The sequence below is a fragment of the Podarcis tiliguerta genome (assembly GCF_965153285.1).
Source record: "Podarcis tiliguerta genome assembly, chromosome: W".
Classification (NCBI taxonomy): Eukaryota; Metazoa; Chordata; class Lepidosauria; order Squamata; family Lacertidae; genus Podarcis; species Podarcis tiliguerta.
In genome coordinates, this window is record NC_139552.1 from 17,652,908 (window position 1) to 17,678,727 (window position 25,820).

A 25,820-nucleotide genomic window follows, 5' to 3' on the forward strand; every position below is an offset into this window, starting at 1 on the left:
TTGTGCTCAGAAACGTCCTGGGAGCCAACGTAGGATGCAAAAGGATGGTTTGCAGTTGCGCCTAGTGTTGGGGTGTATTCTGGTGGTTGTTAACAGTTTGTATGGATTATTGGTACATATAACATTGTCTATTGGAGGTATGGCTAACCTGTGGTCTGCCAGATGTTACTGAGCTGCAGTTCCTGTTGGCTCCAGCCATCATGGCCAGTAATCAGGGATGATGGGAATTGTAGTTCTGCAGCATTGTGAGGGCCATGTGTCTGCTACTCCTGAGTTAGAGGATTTTCCTGTCGTGTGATGCAGCAAAGTAATTTAAGATGACATGGGGCAAAAATGCACAAGCATCCTGTACCTTTAATAATTGTGTATGAGATAAGATTTCAGCAGGTATACCCCTTTTTTTACACCTGGCTAACCTACTAGTAGGGACGCAGGTGGCGTTGTGGGTTAAACCACAGAGACTAGGGCTTGATGATCAGAAGGTCGGCGGTTCGAATCCCCGCGACGGGGTGAGCTCCTGTTGCTCGGTCCCTGCTCCTGTCAATCTAGCAGTTCGAAAGCACGTCTAAGTGCAAGTAGATAAATAGGTACCGCTCCGGCGGGAAGGTAAACGCCGTTTCTGTGTGCTGCTCTAGTTCACCAGAAGCGTCTTAGTCATGCTAGCCACATGACCCGGAAGCTGTACGCCGGCTCCCTCGGCCAATAACGCGAGATGAGCACCGCAACCCCGGAGTCGGTCACGACTGGACCTAATGGCCAGGGGTCCCTTTACCTTTACCTTTAACCTACTAGTACTTCACCTTGGTCTTCCAGCACAACAGTGGCTGTTAATAGACTCCATTGTCAGGCAACAGGGGGTCTTCTGCTTCTCTGCTGATAAGCGATTTCTTTTTGGCTTTAGCTAAACACTCAGTGTACCCAAAAGACAGCTTTTGCTGATTTCACAGAGGGAGAGATCAAGTTCATCCCGACGTACAAATTTAACTCTAAAACAGATCGCTGGGACTCCAGGTAAGCGTCTGCTTGATAGTTGAGCCTTTGTAAGTAAGTCCTCTCAATCATTCTTCTGCAAGGCTTGTTTGTTTTTCCTAGTCTGCTGAGATGCTAGTAGTGTCCTGCCTTTCCATCCTCCTGAGCAGGCTAGTAAAACATATTTTAAAAATGGCTTTCTGCTAAGCAAGCTGTTGGAGGAGGGCTAGAGTTGAGGGCTGGATGGACTTCCTTTCCTCTGCAGCCAGAATGGACACCAAGCCACGGAGGAAGAGAGAGATCCAGCTCTCCTTCACCTGCTCACTTTGCTTGCATGGAACTCCTGGTTGCCAAAGGTGTGGGATGTAAACACAGGAGCAGTCAATGACAACATTCCTAGAGTGTACATGTTAGAACATGGGGAGGGATGTCTGTCCAGCAAGCAGGTAAACTTCCTGGGGACAGACTTCCTCCGCATGTGACCAGAGGTGGGTGTGGCCTCACCTGTGCAGGTAAATGATAAAAGCACAGGGCAGGCAGCCATATCTCTCTCTCTCATCTTCATCTTTCGAAGGAGCAACATGCCCTCTTGGCTCTCAGCCAAGAGAGGACAGTACTATCTTCCTATAAGATAGATTCTGAGTGTATTTTACCTTTTTTAAGCTGTCTGCCTTCTGGGATCATATTGTGAACAGAACGTGAGCAAACGCTTTTATACTTTTATAAAGACTGTGTCATGTCTTGTATTTTAAGAGGGAACAAAAGGGGAAATTACCAGAGTAATTATTATAGTGGTTCTAGCGAACCTGTGCAGACGTTACCGTTGCGAACGAAAAGGGGAATGTCATAAACTCTGCTGATAGTTTGGGAACTTGTTAGCACAAGTTGGATTAGGATATAATCTCACAATATATCCTCTCCTGCACCCCTGAACATTCCCACAAAGGGTTATTGGCCCCAGTATTGCATATTTCGGCGTATTTTTGAAGTATTGTGTTGGATTGTGATTTTGAATTGAGTAGTATTTTTCTGAGTTAACTTCCTGGTAAGCACATGGTCCTTTGTTCCATTGTGCAGTGGGGATTAAGCAACCCCCCCCCCTTTTTTTCCTCAGAGTTCACAGTGACCCAAGGCAGTGAAGAATTGTTTTGAATTTGGAGATTTTTGAGATTTTGAAGAATTTTCAATTTTTGGATTTTAAGATGGCTAGAGCAGCTTTTGATAGTGATGCAAAGCTAGGAATGCCTGTGCTGAATTAACACAATTTAATACACTGGAAGCAGCGCTTGATAGCATGTTTAGATTATAAGCACATTTTGGAAGCTTTAAACCCTCAACCTACGGGATCGTCTGGGGAAGCTTTAGCCAAGATAAGTGCTTGGAGACGCATGAACAGCGAAGCTAGACACATAATTTTGAGTGGACTTCGTGATGAGCAGCTATCATTAATAAATAGTACAGAGGATGCATCTCAAATCTTAAGAGATATTGAGCGCGTGTATGGAGAATCTAGCATAAACTGCTTCAGAAACTTGGTGTGTAAATTAACCAGATTGAGGATGAATTCAAAAGAGGAATTCACAGAGCACATCAACAAGTTTACTGAGATTATTCAAAGAATTGATCTGACTCCCAAAGCTTTTGATGAAGATACAAAGATAGCATTTTTGTTATCATCACTTGGACCACGCTTTAGCGCATTTGTAAGTTTGATGGATCATAGACAAGGTCTGACTTTTAAAGACTTGACTGGTTATTTAAAAGAAGAATGCATACATAGAACTGAATCTCTAGTGAGAAATGCTAAATCAAGGACAGCAGTTATGCATCTAGGCAATTTACAAAGTCCAAAGTGATGCCTAAGAAGGTGATTTGTTTCAATTGTAACAAAGAAGGACACATTGCAAAGAGTTGCAGGGTTCCTAAAGCAAAGAAACCCCACCCCTTTCAGCCAAAAGTGGAAAAGAAGGGGAAATGTGAATGCACATGGCTACTGCAAGAAAGGAATTTAGCTGTCCAGAATCGTGAAAATAAATGTAATAAATGGATTTTAGATTCAGGTGCCAGCTCGCACTTTTCATATAAAAAGGACTATTTTAATGAGATTAATGAGATAAATGATGAAGAAGGATCTGAAATTGAGATTGCAGATGGCAACATTGTTAAAGCAAAAGGTGCAGGTTCCATGAGTCTGAAATGCAATATAAACAATGAATGCATTGAGAACACAATCTCTAGAGTTTTGTATGTTCCAGAGCTGAGCTGCAATTTAATCAGCGTGTCCACATTGGACAAGAAAGGTTTCCAGATCACATTTGGAAATGGAGAATGCAAGGTGACTAAAAATGGCAAAGTGGTTGCTCAAGCAAAGCTAATAAATGGTGTATATGAGCTTGATCTTTCACAGAACTAGTCTGCAAAAGTGGCACATTCCAGCCAGAAGGATGAGGCAGATCTGGACCTATGGCATAGAAGGCTTGGACATAGGGATACCAACGTCATTCTGGATCTACAGAAAAGAGATCTTGTAAGAGGTTTGCAGGTGAAGCAGAGAAACAAAGCTCCAGCAAAGTGCATAAGCTGTATTACTGAGAAGGCTGTAAAACCTTCATTTCCACGTTGTGCAGAACAAAGAAGCAGCAAAGTGCTTGACATAGTGCACACTGACATATGTGGACCCATGAATGTTCCCTCACTGGGAAAGAATAGATATATTTTAATATTTCTGGATGACTTTTCAAGATTTTGTGTTGTATATTTCCTCAAAGAGAAGAGTGAGACAGTGGACAAGCTCCAGGAATACATTGCCATGGTCAAGAATAAATTCCAGAGAGCTCCAGCTGTGCTAATGAGCGACAATGGAGGCGAGTACTGCTCAAATGAAATGCAGGCTCTCCTGGCCAAGGAAGGAATTGTACAAGTAACCACAGTTCCTTACACACCACAGCAGAATGCCATAGCTGAGAGAAAGTTTAGGTCCATTATGGACATGACAAGGTGCATGCTAAAGGATGCATGGGAAAGCTCCCAATCTGTCGCACATATGTGTGTTTGGAAGTCCGTGTTACTTCCATGTGCCCAAGGAACACCGACACAAGCTTGACTCCAGGGCAAAAGCAGGTATCCTTGTGGGATACGCCTCTGGAGGCAAAGGATACAGAATTATGGACTTACAAACTGGTAAGACAAATGCATACCATGCGGTTTATGTTGACGAATATGGAAAAGTAGACACTAAGAACACTGTTGTGGATTCTTCAGGTGAGTCAGAAAGGACTCAAGAGTTCGTATATTTCCCTTTTGAGACCCCACAAGGTAATAATCTGCCTTCGAGTGTTACAGCGCCCCCTACAGGCGACGCACCAGAAGACGCAGAGGACCAGAACCCTAGCGGCACCAGAGACGAAGCGGAGGACTCAGATGGGGACATGCCTGCGTTGGAGGAGGATGAGGAAGTTGATGCGGTCGCAGAACCAGAGGTCAGGCGCTCGTCCAGAACCAACAAAGGTGTCCCACCATTACGGTTGTCCTACTTTGCAGGGTCGGCGTTTCCACAGGAACCTTCCACTTGGAAGAGATACAGGAGATGCCAGCTGCAGAAGCCAGTCTCTGGAGGAAGGCCGCGCAGGAGGAGATAGATGCACTGCATCAGAACAAGACCTGGACACTCACTGAGCTGCCTCCCGGTAAGAAGGCCATTGGCAGTAAATGGGTTTTCAAGGTTAAGAAGGGGTCAGAAGGAGAAGTGCAGCGCTACAAAGCTAGACTTGTAGCACAGGGATTTTCACAGCGTTTTGGTGAAGACTATGATGAAGTTTTTGCACCAACCGTGAGGTACAGCAGCGTAAGAATGCTTTTAAGCATTGCAGCCTCCAAGAAAATGAGAGTGAAACACATAGACATTGCTACCGCTTTTCTACATGGGCAGATTTCTGAGGAAATTTACATGAAACAGCCCAAAGGTTTTGTGAAACCACATGAGGCACATTTAGTGTGCAAACTCCAGAAAGGACTTTATGGACTTAAGCAGGCTGCTAGAGCCTGGAACCAGAAGTTGCATAAAATGCTGACGCAACTTGGGTACAAGCAAGGCGATGCTGACAAGTGCTTGTACAGTAAGTCAAATAATGGACAATTCTCATATATCTTAGCTTTTGTTGATGACCTGATTATTGCCACAGCAAGTGACTATACACAGATAGTAAAACACCTTAGCAAAGAGGTGGAAGTCAAGGAGCTAGGAGATGTCCAATACTACCTCGGGATCCAGGTGGAAAGAGAAGAGGACGGCTCATTTCTTCTCAGACAAAGACAGAAGATCCACGAGCTGATTGAGCACATGCAGGTGCAAGACGCACATCCAGTTGCTACACCGATGGCCACTGACTTCCTCAAGAATCAGCAGGATTCAAAGCAGTTGCCAGACAACAATGACTACAGGTCGGCGATTGGTAAACTTTTGTATTTAGTTACCACATGTAGGCCTGACTTAGCTAATGCTGTGGGGATTCTTAGCAGAAAAGTGAATTCTCCCACTGAGCATGATTGGGCAGGTGTAAAGAGGGTGGTGCGATATTTGAAGGGTACCATGAATTGTAAATTAAGGTTACCAGCCGTTACCGTTGCGAACGAAAAGGGGAATGTCATAAACTCTGCTGATATTTTGGGAACTTGTTAGCACAAGTTGGATTAGGATATAATCTCACAATATATCCTCTCCTGCACCCCTGTACATTCCCACATAAAGAGGGTTTGCTGCAAAAAGACCAGGGGGGAAAGAAGCCCTTGGCCCATCTAGCTCAGTCTTGATTTCCAGGGGATCTCTCCCAGCCCTACCTGGAGATGCTGGGGATAGAACCTGGGACCTTTGCATGCAAGGCAGATGCCCTTCCACTGAGCAGCAGCCGCTTCCTCGCAGGCAAAGACTCCAGGGGTAGCCAGCGTGATGCCCTCCAGATGCTGGACTACAACTCCCATCATCCCCAGCCAACATGGCCAGTGGCAAGTGCAGTAATATCTGGAGAGCCCCACGTGGACCTGTTGCATGTGGAGTTTGGTAGAGCAGGGGAGGCTTAACATTTGTGGGCTACACTGCCCCATGCTCAAGCCTCCAAGGGCCACACGTCAAAGCAGCTGAGCCCAAAGTGTAAAAGTGTGTGTGACCAGCTTTAAACACACACACACAAATGATTTGAAGCAAAACAATGCTGGAGGGTCCCAAAACACCTTTTGGCATCACAGGGAACCAGTGAGAGCAGTCCGTCCAAAAATTACTTTTTAAAAAAAAAAATGCGTATTTTTATGTTGTGGAGGCACAAAAATATCTTGGGGAACATATAGAACTAGCCAAACTTTTAAAAACTCAATGAAATGTAAACTAAAAAAGAAAGTTACTTTGGGGGTGCAAAAATCCTTTCCCTTTTTATATTCTTTTGTTAGGATCACTTTCTCTTACCCCCCAGTATCCTGTCACCCGTTTTAGGTGAGACGGTGGACATTTCCCTGGATGTGTACGTCAGCAAAGAAGAGAAGATTGAGGCTATCTTTGTCCTTCACCTTGACCCTGGCAAGGACTATTTCCTCACCATCAGTGGGAGCTAACCTACCAAGCTGCTTCGGGACCTCCTTGGAAGTCTTGTGCTGGATGAGGCAGCCGATTGGCGAAGTTCCCGTCACCAGACTTATTGACTTGGTAGGGAAAGGGGTTGATTTACCTGGCAGGTTCATGTGCTGAATGTCTACCCTTCCCACTCTGCTTGCCTGCTTGAAAAACAGCTGCTCTTCCACTCAGCAATGTGGGGTCTGGGGGTCCTCCGCTGTATTCAGCTTCAGCTTCTGTAGCTGTGCATCCGCTTCCTGTGTGCTGTTCATGCCCTTTGTTTGCCTTGACTGAGTCATCCCAGGTTCTGGTCCTCCCACCTGCCCTTTCCCAGGGCCACTGAACCGTGTGCATTTCCCTGCCATCTGCCCAGATACTGTTCAGCCAATGGGCTGTTTCTTTCTCTTCTCAGGGCCTGTGCCATTAACACCCTTGGTTGTCTTTTGCTCTTGCCTTCCTCCTCTGATCTCAGGGAGAAGACAGCTTCCTAGAAAAGGTAACAGTTGGTTTGCTATCCTCTAGATATTCTTGTAGCGGGCTCAAATCAGGTACAGGCAACGCCCCGTTTACACGGGGGTTGCGTTCCGAGGTACCGTGCGTTTAAAGGAAATTGCGTATATTGGGGACAGCATTGGAAAAGCCTGCAAACACCCTCTAAACTTCCGGAAACCCTTTTGAAAGGCCTTTTGAAAACCAGCAGCCTCGAGCTTGTTTGGAGGTTCTAGCAGGGGAGCGCAGCTATCGTATACCCTTGACCGAAGAACGGTACACTCCTTCTATCTGGGGTGGTCGTCCTCTTCCACCGAGCACGCAGCTTCGGGAGGGACGCACATGGAGCGGTGAGGGAGGAAGGGGACACCCGCCTAGCCAGCCAGATCAGCCGAATCAACCCTGGCGATCAATGGGGTGACAGATGTCGCAGCCAGATCGCCCTTTATCCTTGGCAAAAAGCCAAGGATAAAATTTAAAATATTAACAGATTCAAAGGAAAGAGGAGGCTTTGCCCTGCCAGACTTGAAACTTTACTATGAAGCAGCAGCTTTTTGCTGGCTGAAAGAATGGCTACTTCTTGAAAATACAGATATACTGGATCTAGAAGGATTCAATAATGTATTTGGTTGGCATGCATATCTATGGTATGATAAGGTTAAAGTGCATAGAATGTTCAAAATTCACATTGTCAGGAAAGCACTGTTTAATGTTTGGATTAGATACAAAGATTTTTTTGAAAATAAGACTCCAAGGTGGTTGTCTCCAATGGAAGCAAAAGCATTAAAAAAACTCAATATGGAGGCCAATTGGCCAAAATATTGGAAGATTCTAGAACAAGATGGAGATAAACTGAAACTACAGAGTTTTGATAAATTAAAAAGCAAAGTCCGTGATTGGCTTCATTACCATCAGATAGTGGAGGCATACAAATTGGACAGAAAAATTGGCTTCCAGGTGGAAAAATCAAAATTGGAAACAGAATTGTTAGAACCCAAAACTAAGATATTGTCAAGAATGTATAATTTGCTGCTGAAATGGAATACACAGGATGAAGAAGTGAAATCAGTAATGATTAAGTGGGCACAAGATGTTGGTCATAATATAATGCTAGCTGACTGGGAACGGTTATGGACCACTGGTATGAAATTTACGGCATGTAATGCCTTAAGAGAGAATATTATGAAAATGATATACAGATGGTACATGACACCAGTCAAGCTGGCAAAAATCTATCACTTGCCCGATAATAAATGCTGGAAATGCAAAGAAACTGAAGGCACATTCTTTCACCTTTGGTGGACGTGCCCAAGGATTAAGACCTTCTGGGAGATGATCTATAATGAATTGAAAAAAGTGTTTAAATACACATTCCCGAAGAAACCAGAGGCCTTTCTCCTGGGCATGGTCAACCAACAGGTACATGTGAAGGATAGGACATTCTTTATGTATGCTACAACAGCAGCAAGAATACTCATCGCACAGTATTGGAAGACACAAGAACTACCCACGCTGGAAGAATGGCAGATGAAAATTATCGACTATATGGAATCGGCAGAAATGACTGGCAGAATCAGAGACCAGGGAGAAGAGACGGTGAAGGAAGATTGGAGGAAGTTTAAAGACTATTTACAGAAACACTATAAGATAATGAACGACTGACGACACCAGATTGAATGTAAAAGGTTATTAGTAAAAAAACTGAAAGATTAAGAAAGATTATGTTCTAAAATATATGGAAATGTAATTATATTAAGACATTAAGATAATGATGAAATCAAAATATGACAGAGGGAAGGAATTTGCTGACAGAATATATGATCTGGAATACAGAGAAGGGAGGTCTGGGGAAGTCGTAGAAACAAGTTAATGCAAAAAATTTAAGGAGAAAAAAATTGCTTTTAATATTTTTATGTTTTATATATATATATATATTGTTGTTTGGTGTTTGTATGTTGTGGTATTTTCTTTTTTATTTTTTTGGTCTGTTGTATTGTGTTTTATTTCTTGTTCATTTATTGTAAAAACCAATAAAATATCATATATAAAAAAAATGAAAACCAGCAGCCTCCCTGCAAAACTCCTTGCTCCAACTCTCCACAGGCCTGAAAGGTTGGTGCCAAAGCTCCCGGGAGGGAGTCGAGATGCTGTTTCCATACCACTTTGCTGCTTTTGTGCTCTTGGGGGGGGGGGCATTTTTGCCCCTTCCAGCTTTGTGGCAGTGTGCATGTGCCTTGAAGGCACGTAAATGGAGTTGCCCTTGTGAACGATCAGCAGCTGCTCCATGCAGTGGCAGCTGGTCCCTTAGGGCAAACCAGGCACTACCCTACCAACCTCACTTTCCTCTCAGGCAACCCGCACCTGCCTGCCTTCTGACTCAAATCCAGTCCAGGTGGTGGCTCTAGCTTTCTGCTTTTGTCTCTTCCCTAGTCTCAACGTGGCCCTTGTAGAACTCGGCAGAGCAGAACGGAGACGAAACCAGAATTTGCCAGCACTGCTTGTCACTGATTTTGCGCTGCTTGACTCTGGGTCCGCTTGCGATTGGCAGCACGGGAGGCAGAAAGCCCAGTCTCATGATGCAGGCGCCAGCCCCCTCTGGCCCCAAGAGCCAGTTTTCTCCTTGTCTCTGTGCTCAGCAACTGCTGCACAGGCTATGCCCCTCTGGCTTACTCTTACCACCTGAGCACTGGCATTAGGGAAGCGGTAGTGGCTGCTTTGGGGTGGCTCAGGGAAATGTCACTCCTCTCGAAAACAGATATACTTGGGTGTAGTATCCTAGCCACAAGGAGACAGTGGTGACTGTCAATTTGGACAGCTGTAGACATTTAGAACCATGGAGGATATGTTTATCAGTGGCTATTTCTTGCCACTATTATCATAAACCACATGCTTTTGATTACCAGTTTCTGGGGAACATGATGGACAGAGTACTCTTGTCCCCGTGTCCCTACGGACTCCCAAGGGCATGTGGTTGGCCATTGTGGGAACAAAATGCTGATCTAACCCAGCAAGGCTCCTGTGTTCTTTAGCATGCACCAGCTACTCTTGCACTAAGACTCTGATACAGTATGTGTCATTCCCCACACCAATACTCTCTCTCTCTCTCTCTCTCTCTCTCTCTCTCTCTCTCTCGACGGGGGGGGGGAGTATTGGCGGCGGGGGGGGGGGGAGGGGAGGGAGGATGAACTGGGTCCTAATCAACAGCTGCCCTGGGGATGAGGGGATCAAATTCTCCATCCTTGCCAACTCCTTTTAGTGATGGGCTGCTTGCCACTGCTGTGCTCCTAAAGCTCTCTTGCTCCCCCCTCCTCTCTTTCTCTTTCTCTTGAATGTGGGAGCTGGAGATAGAACTAACCACCCTGAACATTTCTGGAGAGGAAGATGGGTAGGAGGCAGGAGGCATGGTTCACCAGCTGCTGTGTGCTGCATTGCCCAGACAAAGTCGTGGGCTGGGGCTCCAGCTGTTGCTCAGTTTCTACCACTGCCTTTGCAACATGCTCTAGACAAGGGGTGGTGAACATGTGACCCCATCATCTCATCATGCTGGCTGGGGCTGCAGCCCATCAAACTATGAAGGCCCATCCATGTTCTGTTGCTGTTTTTCTTACTTATTTCCTCCCCTTCACCCTAAGGTCCCAGGGCAGGTTCCAGCAATTTAAATAAAATGTTAGCCAAACCTCATGTCCACAGCTGCATATTCAGTAAGCTTTGGGGTGAACTGCACATCCGAGTGGGAGGATTACGAGCTGCATATTAAGAGGGGGAGGGGGAGCTTGGATTTGGGGTGCGAGCAATTTGTTTTTTGTTTTCCCACTTGAGATGCTTGCTGTGGCTAGGGCCGGGCGATATGTCAATATACCGGTAGATATATTTTCAAATCAGCTTGAAGTCTAGATAGTGAGACTGGTTTCATAATTTCTGACCTGGCAATATATTGCGAATCATGATGTGTGTGTGTACTATGCAAAAAACACCATGTGGGGGGAAACTGTGAAGCCAGACAATGCTTCTCGAGATTCCTGCAGCCCCTGTGGACTCTGCCGGTTCAGCTTTCCCCTGCCCTCCTGCAGGGGGCAGCAAAAATCACAATGCGGGGGAAACCGTGAAGCCAGCCAATGCCTCTACATAGCTCCATCTTATTTCAGATATCGTGATATATTGGTGTATTGCAATGTTTAGCTAGTGCTATATCACAGTGTTGAAAGCCAGCTATCGCCCAGCCCTACCTAGTTGTGGCCTCAGAGGGCAAGACTTGTCCACCCAGCTGGAGCAAGGAAAGAATGCACAGTATTGGAAGACACAAGAATTACCCACGCTGGAAGAATGGCAGATGAAGGTTATCGATTATATGGAATCAGCAGAAATGACTGGCAGAATCAGAGACCAGGGAGAAGAGACGGTGAAGGAGGACTGGAGGAAGTTTAAAGACTATCTACAGAAGCATTATAAGATAATGAATGTCTGATGACACCAGATTGAACCTAAAAGACTAGTAGTATAAAAACTTAAAGATTAAGAAAGATTAATAAGTTTTAAGATACATGGAAATGTTATTACATTAAGACACTAAGTTAATGATGAAATCAAAATATGACAGAGGGAAGGAATTTGCTGACAGAATATACGATCTGGAATACAGAGAGGGAAGGTCTGGGGAAGTCGCAGAAACAAGTTAATGTAAATAATACAAGGAGATAACAATTGTTTTTAATATTTTTATTTTTATATCTTTTGTTGTATGGTGTTTATGTGTTGTATTTTCCTTTTTGTTCTGTTTGCTTAGTTGTGTTGTGTTCTTTTTTCTGTTCATTTATTGTAAAACTCAATAAAATATTATATATATATATATATATAAAAGAATGCATACAGGCACACATTCTGTCAGGCGCTCATGCCAGTCCCGCTTGTCATTGGACCTCCAGGAGAAGCAGTTTCTGGATATCGTACCCCAGGATGGTGATGACTCCACTGAGCGGCCAAGGAGATCTGGCTTTTGGTGGACCACCTCTTCAAGAATGCCTGCCATCAGGTGAGCTGAGGGGGACGGTACCATTGAAAGGATGGGTGTGGGCTGGAATCCAGTACCAGTTTTGGGGTGTGCAGGTTCCAAACGTCACAATTGATTTATATCTTAGCTACTGACTCGCTCTTACAAACTCCTGCTGTGAGTATAGTGGCACCTTGGTGGAGCGGCAGCGGGTGGGACATCCAGCATACGGTCTTCCTTAGAGCAACTCAGAAGAACCCAAGTGTTCCCAACCATTGTCTGTCTATCCCTAGCAAAGCGGCTCTCTGAGACTGGCCACTAGAAGAAGCGGGGAATGATTTCACTCTCCCATTGCCCCAAATCATGAGAAGGGTAGTAAGAATGCTACTGTGAAAAGAAGGCGGGATACAATTCTCAGCCCTTGTGCCAGCTCTCTTGGTGAGGGGCTTCTCCCCATTGTGGCATTCCTCAACCTCACATTATGCACCCCAGGGCTGGATTGTTCTTCATGCTATCCAGGATTTACCTCATCCCTTCCGAACGCATGGGTGATACTCTGCTTCAGGAGGACCTCTTCCAGACCCCGGGCATGCAGGACAAGCTGCAGGAGAGAATTGAGTCCTGGACACCAGCATTCCCGAGGCGATCCGTATCCTCTTTGGGGGACATTGTTGGGGAGCAGGGCTGCTTGGTGGTTTTCTTTCGCTCTTGGCTGGAGTGGACCTCACTTTTATATACCTGGTGGCTTAGGTTCCTAGGCCACTCCATCCTTAAGGCTCTGGGACACAGCACAATGAAATGCCCACAGTCAAGTCCAGTCATGCATCCAAACAGCTTAACAGCTTTAACCCCCATTTGAAAACATCAGCCTGGCTAGATAGAGCAGAGGTGGGGGACCTTGACAGGCCCGCAGGCCCCACATCTAGAATCATACGTGGTGTCAGGTGTGGAGACAGCTAAAGACATGTCTGCAAAGGAGCTTCAAGGGTGCGTTCAATTGTTCTTTGGCAAGCAGGGTTTGTTGACCGCACTTTTGGAGTTGACCACTAGTATTTGTTGTTTGGATTGAAAGCATGCCTGCAGAAGGACATTTCCTCGGCAGATCAGCTTTGCAGGCAGCTTCGTCAAGAGGGGAAGTGTGGGATAATTACAGTGGGATGGCTCAGCTGGTAGAGCGTGAGACTCTTAATCTCAGGGCTGCGGGTTCAAGGTCCACCTTGCGCCAAAAGGGGGAACTTGCAAGTTGGGCCCAGATGTATAAGGACCAAGCTTCTTGCTTTGGACCAGCCTGGGAAGGAGGCAGGCTGCAGGTAACAGGACAGAACACTTCCCTTGCCAGGCTGTCAATAGCTGGCAGTGACCACTCGGTGGCCGAAGCTCTGCTCATCTTCCTGGAGACAGCGCCAGAACCAGTCCTTTGCTATGAACTGTATCAACACTGCCTTGAGTGCTCACATGACAGCCACCTCTGTCGCCAGGTTGGCCCCAGAGCCCCATCTCTTCCTGGCTGGTCTGTGGTGTGTACAGAAGCATAGAATCAGAAGGGATTTCCAAAGTCATCTAGTCCAAATGTTGCCGCGAGTAACAGGAAATCCACTAAAACATCCCTGAAAGCCAGTAAACCGGCACACTGGCAGGAGGGTTAGTCTGGTCTGGGAAGCCTTGTTAACTGCAGAGGTTGCTGATGTCTCCTTTGATAACCATCCCTCTCGGTTGTGGAGGGGGGTGGGGTGTGCACATGTTGCCTTTTTGCTTTCTGACCAGGATTTGTAACAATAGCCCACCTGTTTCAGTGAACCTCGCTTGAATTTCCAACCCAGGAAGCGGCCATATACTGGGCCATCTAGCTCAGTATTGTCAAAATTGACAAGCAGTGGCTCTCCCGGATTTCAGACAAGGGATGTTCCCTACCCTCCTGGGAGATGCTGGGGATGGAGCCTGAGACTTTCTGCATGAAAAGCAGGTGGTTTACTGCAGAGCTATGTGTTGGGATACTGCCAGGGAGACAAAGTCCATCATGACTCCACGTCGTCTCCGGACGTCCATTGATCTCCCGTAGTCACGCAGTATCAGCAATTAGAGACATGAGCTCCAGAAATAGCTTGCCACATTCCAGAGCCGTGCACGCTCTATCAGCAGATAATGCACACAGCGAAAGATGTTTATTTCTGCGTTGATCAGAACAAAGGAAAACATGACTGCCTGCTTCAGTGTTCCGGGGTCCGAGAGAGAGGAACGAAAGCAAAGACACAACAGAAACATCCTGTGAAACAGGAAATGCGCAGGCTGTGACACAAACATCCTGCTCCCTTTTAAGGTGGAACGGAAATATCCTAACATCCTCCCCCTTTCCGTGTAACCTGTAGTACCTGTGGTTCAACCCAATTGCAACCTCTGTACATAAACCTTAAGTTGTTCTCTGTTAACAACCTTAGACAACAGATCAGCAGGAATTTCATTTCCTGGCACGTAGGACACCCGAATGAGTCCTTTCTGAATACACTCTCTTGCACGATGTAACTTAATCTGCAACTACTTGGTTCTTTGCTTGCAACTCTTTGAGTTCAGCAAAGCCAAACAGGATCTATTGTCTTGATACACTTGTATAGGACATTTCACAGAAACTCTGATGTCCTTAAACAGTTGCATCAACCATTCACAATCCATGAGTGAAAATGACAGAGCATTGACTCCTGCTTCACAGGAACTTAGGCTCACTGTCGTCTGCTTCTTGCACAGCCAGTCAAACAGACAGTGGTTGTACATGTAGCATACTCCAGAAGTGCTTGTACCATCCGTGGTCTCACTTCCAAAACTAGCATCTGCTAGTCTTCTGACTGGTGAACCTCAGCCTGTAGTGCTTAGTCCCTTTCAAATAGCGGGCTATGCGCTTCAGAGCTTTCCAATCCTGAACAGTAGGATTATTAGCTTGTCTGCTAAGCAGGTTAGTGCTTACAGCTATGTCAGGTCTTGAGCATCTAGCAATGAAATTCAACTTGCCTAGAATGCATCTGTACAGCGTAGTGTCAGAAAACGCCTCAGCAGTACTATCTACCTGGTAACCTGTCACTATCGGTGTGTCTGCTGGGTTTGCATCAACCAAATTCAACCTGGTTAATACATCAGCAATTTTCTGTGTTTGGTGTACCAGAAAATTACCTGCTCGGTCCCTCTCCACCTGCAGAGAAAGATAGTTGGATACCTCACCAAAATCCTTCATGTCAAAGTGCTCCTTCAGCTGAGCTAGGGTGCTTTGGTACAAAGCCTGATTCTTCCAAAACATCAGAAGATCATCAACAAAACATAAACAATACAGTTTGTTTTACCCCTCCTCCTTGACAAACACACACGGATCAGCCTTGCCCTGGTGAAAACCTAGAGAAAGCAACGTCTCAGTGAGTTTTGTGTTCCAACACCTGGCACTCTGCTTGAGACCATATAAGGATCTCTGCAGTTTACAGACCATTCCCTTCTGTATCTGCATTCCATCAGGTGGAAGCATATACAGCTCCTCCCCCAAAATCCCGTACAAAAAAGCTGTATTAATGTCATGATGGGAAACATGCAGTTTCTCCTCTGCAGCAATCTTGAGCATCAGCCGAATGCTCTCATATTTGATGGTGGGTGAGTAGGTCTCGTGGTAATCCTGTCCTGGTACCTGTGAAAAACCTCTGGCAACCAATCTGGCTTTGTGTCTGACTACCTTGCCATTCTGGTCTGTCTTGGCCTTGAAGACCCATTTGCTGCCAACCAGTCTCATTCCTAGGACTACCGGTACCAATTTCCAAGTTTGGTTCCTATTCAAGGAATCAACTTCAGCCTTCATGGCATTAAGCCAAGGCTCAGCATCTTTAGAGGTTAACTCCTGAACCTCTTTGAAGCTTGAAGGTTCCCATACCTTCTCTCAGCTACTAAGAACAGCAGTTGCCGTTTTAGCAAACTCATCAGCAAATCTCTTTAGAGGTTTGCCCTTCGTCGCCCTTTCAGATCTGCGTACTAGACGCAAGTCTTCTGGACTCATCTCCTCCTTCTTAGGAGAAAAATGACCAGTGGTGAACAGTGGTTCTTCCAGTTCATTGTCAGACGCATCAGATGGTCTGACTGAGGCCTTTGCGCTCTTGTAGTCTGCTGTGTCATCACTGTCACTGACATCAGCAGCAGCGCCTCCCACTGAGCTGGAATCCGAACTCTGATCATCACCATCCTCTTCCTCAGCTTCCTCAACACCATCTGCTTTTTTCACATCACCTTCATCCTCCTCTGGGTAACTCTGGAAAATTCCCTCATTCCCCCCCCCCCACACACTTAGGATTGTACTCAGCACTCTTTGTGAACTTAATGGACTTAGAGTGTGTCATCCATACCCTGTATGCTCCTTTTTCGTGCCCCACGCTTCCCAAGCTTGTTGCTCTGTGGGGTGTGTACCCACATGTCAGAACCAAAGATTCTCATGTGCTTGACATTAGGTTTCTTACCAAACATCTTCTCGTTGGGGGTACAATCAATAGGTGATGACAGTCTGCGATTAAAAGTGTAAACAAAAGTCGACAGAGCCTCCCCCCAAAACTTATCAGGGAGATTGGCATCATGCAACAATGTTTTCAGTCCTTGCAGCAACGTTTTATTTGCTCGCTCCGCAAGCCCATTCATCCATGGCGATCTAGGCGTTGACAAGTCATGCTGGATTCCCTTCTTGGTCAGGAAAGCTTCAAACTGCTGAGAAGTGAATTCCCCGCCTTGATCAGTAAACAAACAGCCGATACGTTTACTGTGAACATTCTCCAACCAAGCACAGAATGCCTTGAACTTAGGAAACGCTTGCGATTTCTGCTCGGTCATAAACACATGAATGTACCTGGAAAAAGAATCAATTAGAATCATGAAGTACCTTGCTCCACCCAAAGAGGGCGCAAGTGGACCAACCAGGTCTGCATGGACTAGCTGGTAGGGTTTGGAAGCCTGCCTGCTAGACTCCTTGCCTTTTGGAGCAACCTTCACCTTGTTCTCTGCACAAGATACACATTTCATGTGAAACCTACAAGGTTTGATGTTCAAACCCTCAACCAATCCAGGCATCTTGGCCAGTGCCTGCCAAGACATGTGGCAAAATCTTCTGTGTGCTTCATGAACACATCCTGCATGATGTTCGGTTGACCTGCCCCGATAACCTCTTCCGATAGATTTATTGCTTTATTGTTCGACGTCCAGCACACTTCCCCCTGCGAGCCTCTGCAGGTCATAAAACAATTAGCAAAGTATGCACAGCAGTCTTGTGATGAAAGAGCACTTCCCAAAACGTTGCTTCTGTGTAAAAGTCTCTTTATTGTCACAAAAAGCAAGTATTTACAAAGTCAAATCCCATCTGAATGGAGCTGCATTGTCTCTGCCTCTGCTTGCAGCTACGCAACAGCAAAACTGCTGCTTTCGATTTCCACTGAACTCACACAGCATTCCAAGCTGCTTTCGTCACATCCTGGCTTACTTCCCTGGTAAGCCCTTCCTCTCAGTCTCGAGGCACAGAAGGTTAACCCTTCACTACACCCAACACCCCCTCTTGCCTCGCACCTGAGGGGAGAATCGACCCTTGGTCGTCCCAAACCCAGACCTTCGCAAATCTCTCCATGTCTCTGGAAGGAGAGTGGCTTCGTGAACCCATCAGCTAGGTTCTTGGCTGAGGGACAATACTTCAGCACAACTAATCCCTCCTGAACAATCTGGCACACATTCCGAAAGCGAATGTCTAGGTGTTTAGTTCTGGCTTTGAACTGACCTGACTCTGCCAAACGTAGGCACGGTTGATTGTCCTCAAAAACACGTATCGGTTGACAATCCACTTTGCAGACTTCCTGCACTAAGCAAGCATAGAACTCTACTTCTCTGCACACCTCTGAAAGAGCACTGAACTCAGCCTCAGTGGATGAGAGCGCTATCAGACTTTGCTTCTTGGACCTCCATCCAACTACTGAGTTCCCAAACTTCACCACTAGGCCAGACACAGACTTGCGATCCTCAAGATTAGCCCAATCCGAGTCCACATAGCAAGTCAGTTTGACTTCTCCTTGTGCTGGTAACCTAAGACAAAAGTCTTTGGTCTCCTGCAAATACCTCAGAACTCTCTTGATGCCATTCCAGGCTTGCACACTAGGGTTTGAAGCTTCCCGGCTGAGCAGATTGACAGCAAATGCTATATCAGGTCTGCTCCACTGGGACAAGTACAACAAACTCCCTAGGGCTGACTGAAACACTTCAGTATTTTCAAACACAGCGCGTTCTACTTGCTGGCTGTCCTTCACAAAACTAGTCTCCATAGGACTTCTCACTCCTGCACAATCACTCATCCTCATTTTCTGAAGCAGTTGCTCAATTTTGCCTCTCTGGCTGAGCAAGAAACTTCCATCCTGTGGACGGTCAACACTGACACCTAGATAGGTTTTGACAGCACCAAGCTGTTTAAGCTTGAACCGTTTACCTAGCTCTTTGGCAAACTTCTCTGCCTGTTCATCTGTTGCTGAGAAAAATAACACGTCATCAACCCAGATCTGCAAATACTGTTGCGTTGCACCTGATCCACTTAAATAAACACAACTATCAGCAACACTTCTTCTGGAACCTAACTCTTCTAAGGCTTCATTCAGGCACATGTTCCAGTTTCTAGCAGATTGACACAATCCGTAGATGGATTTTGTGCAATCTCCACACAACACCCTGCCTCAAGTTCTCAAACCCCGGAGGAGGAATCATGTACAGCTCCTCCTGGAGATCTGAGTTTAGGTAGGCAACATCCACATCAAAATGGTTTACCTTCCAGCCTCTCTGTGCTGCACAAGCTAAAAGCGTTCTCAGAGTCTCTGCTCGTGACGTTGGCGAATACACCTCCGTGAAGTGTATTCCCTTCTTCTGAGTAAATCCACGAGCAACTAATCTGGCTTTATACTGTGGTTCTCCAGTGTCCGTGGGTTTCAAACGGTAAACCTACCTGCAACTCACAGCCTGTTTGCCTGGTGGCAACTCTGTGAGTGAAAACACACCTAGATCTTTCATGGACTTCATCTCTCTGTCCATCGCCCTGTGCCACTTATCTGCTTCTTCCTCAGGTAAACTCTGAATATCCTCGAAGGAATCAGGTTCACATTTGGCTGAACCTACCCAGATGCCTGAAGCTTCGTACCGATCAGGAGGCCTCCTTGTCCTCACTGATCTCCTCAGTGTGAATCCTGGTGACCCTGCTGCTTCACTGGGTCCTGCTAAATCATCCTCAACTTCAGTGTCTTCCCCCTCTGACCTGCTGCGCCTCTTGGGCCTTACAGCTGGTCCAACAGATGAAGAAGGCTCACTCTTTGGCTCAAACTTGACACTTGCCCGAGGAGGTGTTCTAGGTTCCCCCCTCTGAGGGATCCTAAGCTGTCCCTGCCTTGGACTCTGTCCCTGTGGTGGATCTTGTTGCTGTGGACCTTGGTCCCCAGCAACAAATTCCTCTTCCTCCTCAACGTCTGAGTCATAGAACTGCTGTGAAATCATGTCTGGATTAGCGTGCAGACGTTTCCAACCGGCTTGTTCACAGAACTCAGCACTATTGCTGATAACAAACCTAGACTGGTCTCCACTTGGGTATGCAAACCGCCAGGCCTTTGAGCCAGGCTCATACCCTACAAAGATCATTCTTTTAGACCTTGGCTCACCTTTCTTGCGTAGAGCCTTTGGAATAAGCACCTAGGCCTCGCAACCAAACACACGAAGGTAGTGCACCTTAGGCTTCTTCCCATGCAGTAAGAAATACGGCGTATTTCCTACACTAGAGTTGTACACTCTGTTCTGCGTATGGACCACATATTTCCAAGCTTCAGACCAATACTTTTGGGGTAGCCCTGCGTCCCACAGGATCGCAGACACTGCTTCCTGCACCGTCCTGTTCCGTCTCTCTGCGACTCCATTCTGTTGCGGAGAGTAAGGAGCGGTCAATCTGTGGCTAATCCTTCTCCCTAAAGAAATCCTGTAAAGCAGAACCAGTGAATTCTGAACCTCTGTCACTTTGAAAACCACGAACTCTGGTGGAAAAGGTTACCTCAACTGCGGTCATCCAATCCCTGATCATTTTAGCCGCCTCCCCTTTAGACTTAAGGGCAAAGGTCCAAGCAGATCTCAAAAAATCATCAATCAAAATCAGAGAGAACCTTGACCCTCCCAGTGACTCAACAGACATGGGGCCAGACAAATCTGCATGAATTAATTCAAAGGGTTGTGTGGTCTGTCTCTCTGACTTTGGATAGGAGCATGTCACAACTTTTGCCTGTTTACATGCATTGCAATCTAAAAATTTTCCACAACTCCTAAATTTGCATCCTTGTGTCAGCTCAGGTGCTTTCTGAAGATGCCCCCAATTCAAATGGGCGAAACGTCTGTGCCAAATATGCGAACAACCATTGTGGTGCGCTACATTCACACATTGCCCCTTTGCATCTTCGGTGTCATCCTCTCCTGTGGAAAAAGGCACATTTACAGCAAACAAATTGTCTTTAGACTGCACTGTGTACACGTGTTTCCCATCCTTGGAAAATTCGCACTCGGTACCTACAAAAGAGACATGAAAACCATCGACAAGTAAATCATGCACACTTAACAAACAATTAGTTAAACCGGGCACCGCAAAAGCTTTGACTTCATGCTTAAGAAAGGGACAGAAGAAAAAGCCTGATTGTGTTAGTCTTTTTCTGCTTCCATCCGCGATCGTAACAAACTTTTCAGCTTTTACTGTCTTGCAATTTCTTAACAGCCCAGCAGAGGGCACAAGCGTATTTGACGCTCCTGAGTCGATTATTACAGTGAGAAAGTTTTGTTGTTGACATTCCTGGGTTGCCATAGCAACAATCTTCTCGCTACCCCCCTCCTTGGGGCTTCTGCAGATGTTCTCTCTGGTTGTCACGACAACAGACTCCCCCCGGCAGGAAGACTTGCCCACGACCTTCACAGCTTCCGTAGATGCAACTCTCTCAGTTGCCATGGAGACTGGACTTGTCTCGGCGTTCCCACACAACTCCACAGCTCTTATCTCTACTTGCTCCAGGTGGCCGGCCTTGAAGCCTCTAGCTGCATTCAGCTTTGCACGGCTAGGCTTCAGCTCACGGTGTCAACAACTTTGGGCAGCTTTTGGAGAAAGAGGCGTCTCTGAGCTTTCACTGCTCACTGCCCCCCCACTGCTCACAGGGCCCCCAGGACGTTTTCCTGCACCCCCTCGGGTGAGTAAAGGGCTCCCAACACTTGGCCTCTCTCCAGGCTCCTCACACAGACACATTGCAGCATCCATACAGCTCTCAGGCTCAGTAAAAGTATCATCAGCATCAACAGGAACAGTCCCTTCGCCCCCCCCCCCGTGGGGGCTCCCAGCTCCTCCCAGCTGTGTATCGGCTCTCAAGAATGTGGCTGGCGCCATCTTGCCTCTCCCTTCCGGATGCAGCCACGTCTTGGCCCTTGCTTCCCACCCCAGCTTCACAAGCCTCTCGGAGTGCTAGCCAAGCGGCCCCTGGCCTTTTTGCATCCAGGACAACAGGCACTAGATGAGCATCCACATTTTCAACCAAAAAAGCAAGCACACACTTCTCTGCAGCCCTTTCAGCCTCTGTTTTCCTAGCTGCATTCTGTGGTTGGATTACGTCCCACAGCTTTTCCCCAACTAGGGTCAGCTCTGCTTGAAAGCTCCACTCCAGCCAATTGTTGCTATTTAGTCTCTGACATGGTAGTTTAAGATCAAAGCCATGTCTATCTTTCAGCTGAGCCATTTGCCCCTTTTCCCTTCTGTTGGCCTTTTGCAAGAGCAGCCAATAAGTACTCACTCTGCTACCAAACTGGGCATTCCGTACGTGGCTCTCTCTCAGCTCTCCGTCTCTGTCAGCGTCCTCCGATCTGCCCTCTGAAGTGCTTGGCAGTCGATCAAACTGATGTTCAGCAAACACAGCTTCAAAGCCCTTTCTCACACGCTTCGCGTCAACCCCATAACCTATTCGGTTGACCTGCTCCGATAACCTCTTCCGATAGATTTATTGCTTTATTGTTCGACGTCCAGCACACTTCCCCCTGCGAGCCTCTGCAGGTCATAAAACAATTAGCAAAGTATGCACAGCAGTCATGTGATGAAAGAGCACTTCCCAAAACGTTGCTTCTGTTTTAAAGTCTCTTTATTGTCACAAAAAGCAAGTATTTACAAAGTCAAATCCCATCTGAATGGAGCTGCATTGTCTCTGCCTCTGCTTGCAGCTATGCAACAGCAAAACTGCTGCTTTCGATTTCCACTGAACTCACACAGCATTCCAAGCTGCTTTCGTCACATCCTGGCTTACTTCCCTGGTAAGCCCTTCCCCTCAGTCTCGAGGCACAGAAGGTTAACCCTTCACTACACCCAACAAAGAACCTTGTTAGTTTGTGAAACACAACAAGAATCAACATTAGACACAGCAGCACCATTGTCGTCATAAGTTATACAGAACAAGCCATCCATAAACTTTGCATGCAAAATGTCCTCTTTGCCTTTCCTGATGACACAGACGCTCCTCTTGAAGGAAATCTGAAAACCAAGCCCAGTCAGTTGTGGGACACTGAGCAAATTGCCTGCAGCACCTGGAACATAAAGCACATCTTTGATGGTAGTGTGCAGACTTGCCAGTCTCACAGTCCCTTCTCCTGCAATTCGTAACGTCTTTCCGTCAGCCAGGTGGATCTCTCCGTCTTGAGGTGTGAAGGAGATAAACAGATGCCGGTCTTTTGCCAGATGGCGGGTGCATCCAGAATCTACAATAAACCTGGCCTTGGCCTTTAAGCAGCTTTTCTGGCAAACAAAACCTTGTTTTCGACCGGCGTGGGCTTAAGCTGCTTGCCCCCCTGCTCCTGGCCATCAGACTTGCCTTTAGCCTTTGGAGAAGCAGTGCCAGCAAACAAAGCCTTGTTTTCCACTGGCATGGGCTCTTCTGCTTCGGGCCATCTGCAGGAATCTGTCTCTGTTTACTTCTGGCCTTCCGGTATCTGTGAGGATGACTTTGGCTCCCACAAGAAACAGAGCTCTCAGCTGCCGACTCCTTGGCTCCCCCTGGAGGCTGGAATGCTGCCTGGGATGACATCACAGTCAGCTCCCCCTGCAGCTTGCAACCGGTGCCCTCGGCATCCCTGCATTCACTCGCATTCTGGGAAACAGCCAGGAGCTCCGATGCAGTCGAACTCTGGGCTGGGATGACTGGCAGCTTCAAAGCATTCCACATCTCACGCGCAGCTAGCGTGGCAATTTCCTCCAGAGAGACGGACAAGACTAATACGTCTATGGCCTTTGAATCCTGGGCCTTCCACCTATCTGTTAGAGGAACTGGAGGGGCTTCACACACAGTATGCCACACTCCAAACTGTCGTAGTAAACTCTCACACCACACAGCCAGGGTTTCATAATTTTGCCCATTTAGCTTGGGGCAGTCAGCAGCTTCAGAAGCTTGGAAAAATTCCATTCCAGCTCTTCACTTGAGCCGTGAGCGTTATGCTCTTCAGAGGCCTCTTATCTTGGCTGCTCATAAATCTCGAATTCTCTGGCTCGACTCCCCAGGCCAATTAAGCCAGCCGGACACCAAAGAGACTCTGCCGCGGCAACGAAAAGCCTCACTTTCGCTTTCCCCCCACATACCTTCACAGTCTCTTTCGTAGTCTTACTCTCCTGTAACTGCCGTGAATCTGAGCCAGAAACCTGTTGTTGGGATACTGCCAGGGAGACAAAGTCCACCATGACTCCACGTCGTCTCCGGACGTCCATTGATCTCCCGTAGTCACGCAGTATCAGCAATTAGCGACACGAGCTCCAGAAATAGCTTGCCACATTCCAGAGCCGTGCACGCTCTATCAGCAGATAATGCACACAGCGAAAGATGCACTCAGGAGAGCATTATTTACAAGTTTATTTCTGCGTTGATCAGAACAAAGGAAAACATGACTGCCTGCTTCAGTGTTCCGGCTCCGAGAGAGAGGAACGAAAGCAAAGACACAACAGAAACATCCTGTGAAACAGGAAATGCGCAGGCTGTGACACAAACATCCTGCTCCCTTTTAAGGTGGAACGGAAATATCCTAACACTATGCCCCTTCCCCCAAGATATCTCAGTTGGTAGAGCATAAGACTCTTCATCTCAGTGTCCTGAGTTCGAGCCCCACCTTAGGCATTGCAGGGGGTTTGATTAGTTAACCCTCGTGGTCCCTTCCGACTCTACAGTTGTATTATTCCCCAAAGTTCCCAGCAGAGTTCTAGTCCGGTTACCATTTTAAACATTCTTTTTTTTATGCCAGGTATAAATCTGCAAACATAAAAAGTACACCGTGCTAGTGATCCATGCCCCTCCTCTAGCAAAGCTCTGCACTGAAACTCCAAACCGCCCCTCCCTGTCTTGCAGGTGATCTGCCAGTTGCCGCAGTCGCACCAGAACGTGTTCCGCTTTGTGGTGGCTTTCCTGCGGGAGCTGCTGAAATACTCTGAGAGCAACAACGTCAGTGGCAACATGCTAGGTAAGGCCTGCCTGTCCTGGCTGGGAGCTGGCCTTCCTCCTGCTCCCACCTCCTCTCATGCAAATGTTTTCGCTTCCCTGCAGCCACCCTCTTCGCCAGCCTCCTGCTACGGCCTCTGCCCAACTTTCTGCCGAGTGCCATCGGCTTCCTGCTGGGCTTCCTGCTGGGGGCGGATGACTACGAAAGGTGCCAAGCGTGACTGGAGACGAAGTGGGGAGGGAAGAGGCAAGGCCCAGCCTCTGTTCTCTGGTGCCTGCCCTTCCCCTTGTGCCATCTTGCCATGTGCCAGCTCCCTTCCCTGTGCTTCGCCCTTTCCACCTTCTCCTCTTGACTCCTGACACGGTTGCACACTTGGCTTTCCACATGGTTCCAGGGCATTGGCAGCAGGTTCAGGGTGCTTGGGGAGGGACTCTGTTGGAGGACAGTCATTCCCCTGCCCATCCTACTACCACCACTGCTGCTCTCAGTCCCTGCGCAGTAGTCCACGCTCTCCCCTTCTGCTGCAGCTGAGCATGTGCTACTCTTGGTGGGTACCAGGCATAAGGATTCCTGGCCTGTCCTGGGATTGCAGGACCTCTTTCTCTGTCCCCCCAGCCTTGATGCTCATCAAGAAGGGGCAGGGCAGCCACTGTGGCCCACGTACGCCTTAGCCTGCTCTCTATAGTTCAGCTGTCTGTCCCCATTCTGCCAAGTAGAGTTCTAGGGTGTTCACTCTTCATGAAACACTAAGCACTGCCTAAAGGGACCAGGGAGGAGGAGGGGGCACAGGCTGGGCAGCAGGAGGGGAGCTGAGGCAGTGGGTACAGCTGGGTTGGGTTGGGCTCCCCACCCGACCCCAAGTTCTGCAACTTTGTCTTTCTGCTTTTCTGTCCTGGGTTCCTGTACTTGGTGCACACACACACTCTTAATTTATTGGGAAACGGTTGTTTCAAAATGAAAGATCCGTTGTGCAGAGATTGTTCTGGTGTTTGGAGGGGAGCTACACTTGCCTTTGCTGGTTTCTCCACTGCTCTGAAGCTCAGCCAGACTTTCCAAATGTAGCCGCCTTGGGCCCTCGCAGCACACATGAGGGAGAGGCTGTGGAGAGGGGGTGCTGCATGGGGCATCAGTTCGTGCAGATACCATGGAATCTGACTTCGCTCTTCACAACAAGGCTTGCAGGTGCAGAAAGAGGGCTACATTGCTTCCCCAAGGTGTTTCTCAATTGCTCTCCTTCCTCATACTGCTTGCAGCTTGCAAGTTTCAGCCCAGCAG

At 47.3% G+C, this 25,820-nt stretch overlaps 1 protein-coding gene across 1 annotated transcript in view; it reads left to right on the plus strand.

Annotated features, from left to right (window-relative positions):
- The window catches only part of LOC310668798 (inositol polyphosphate 5-phosphatase OCRL-like), a gene marked incomplete at its 3' end in the record, with an annotated part of 733,402 nt that overhangs the window by 158,063 nt on the left and 549,519 nt on the right, over positions 1-25,820 (plus strand). The window contains 1 exon segment of the mRNA XM_083422126.1: positions 902-1,011. Within this exon segment, the coding sequence (XP_083278252.1) occupies positions 902-1,011 (110 nt within the window).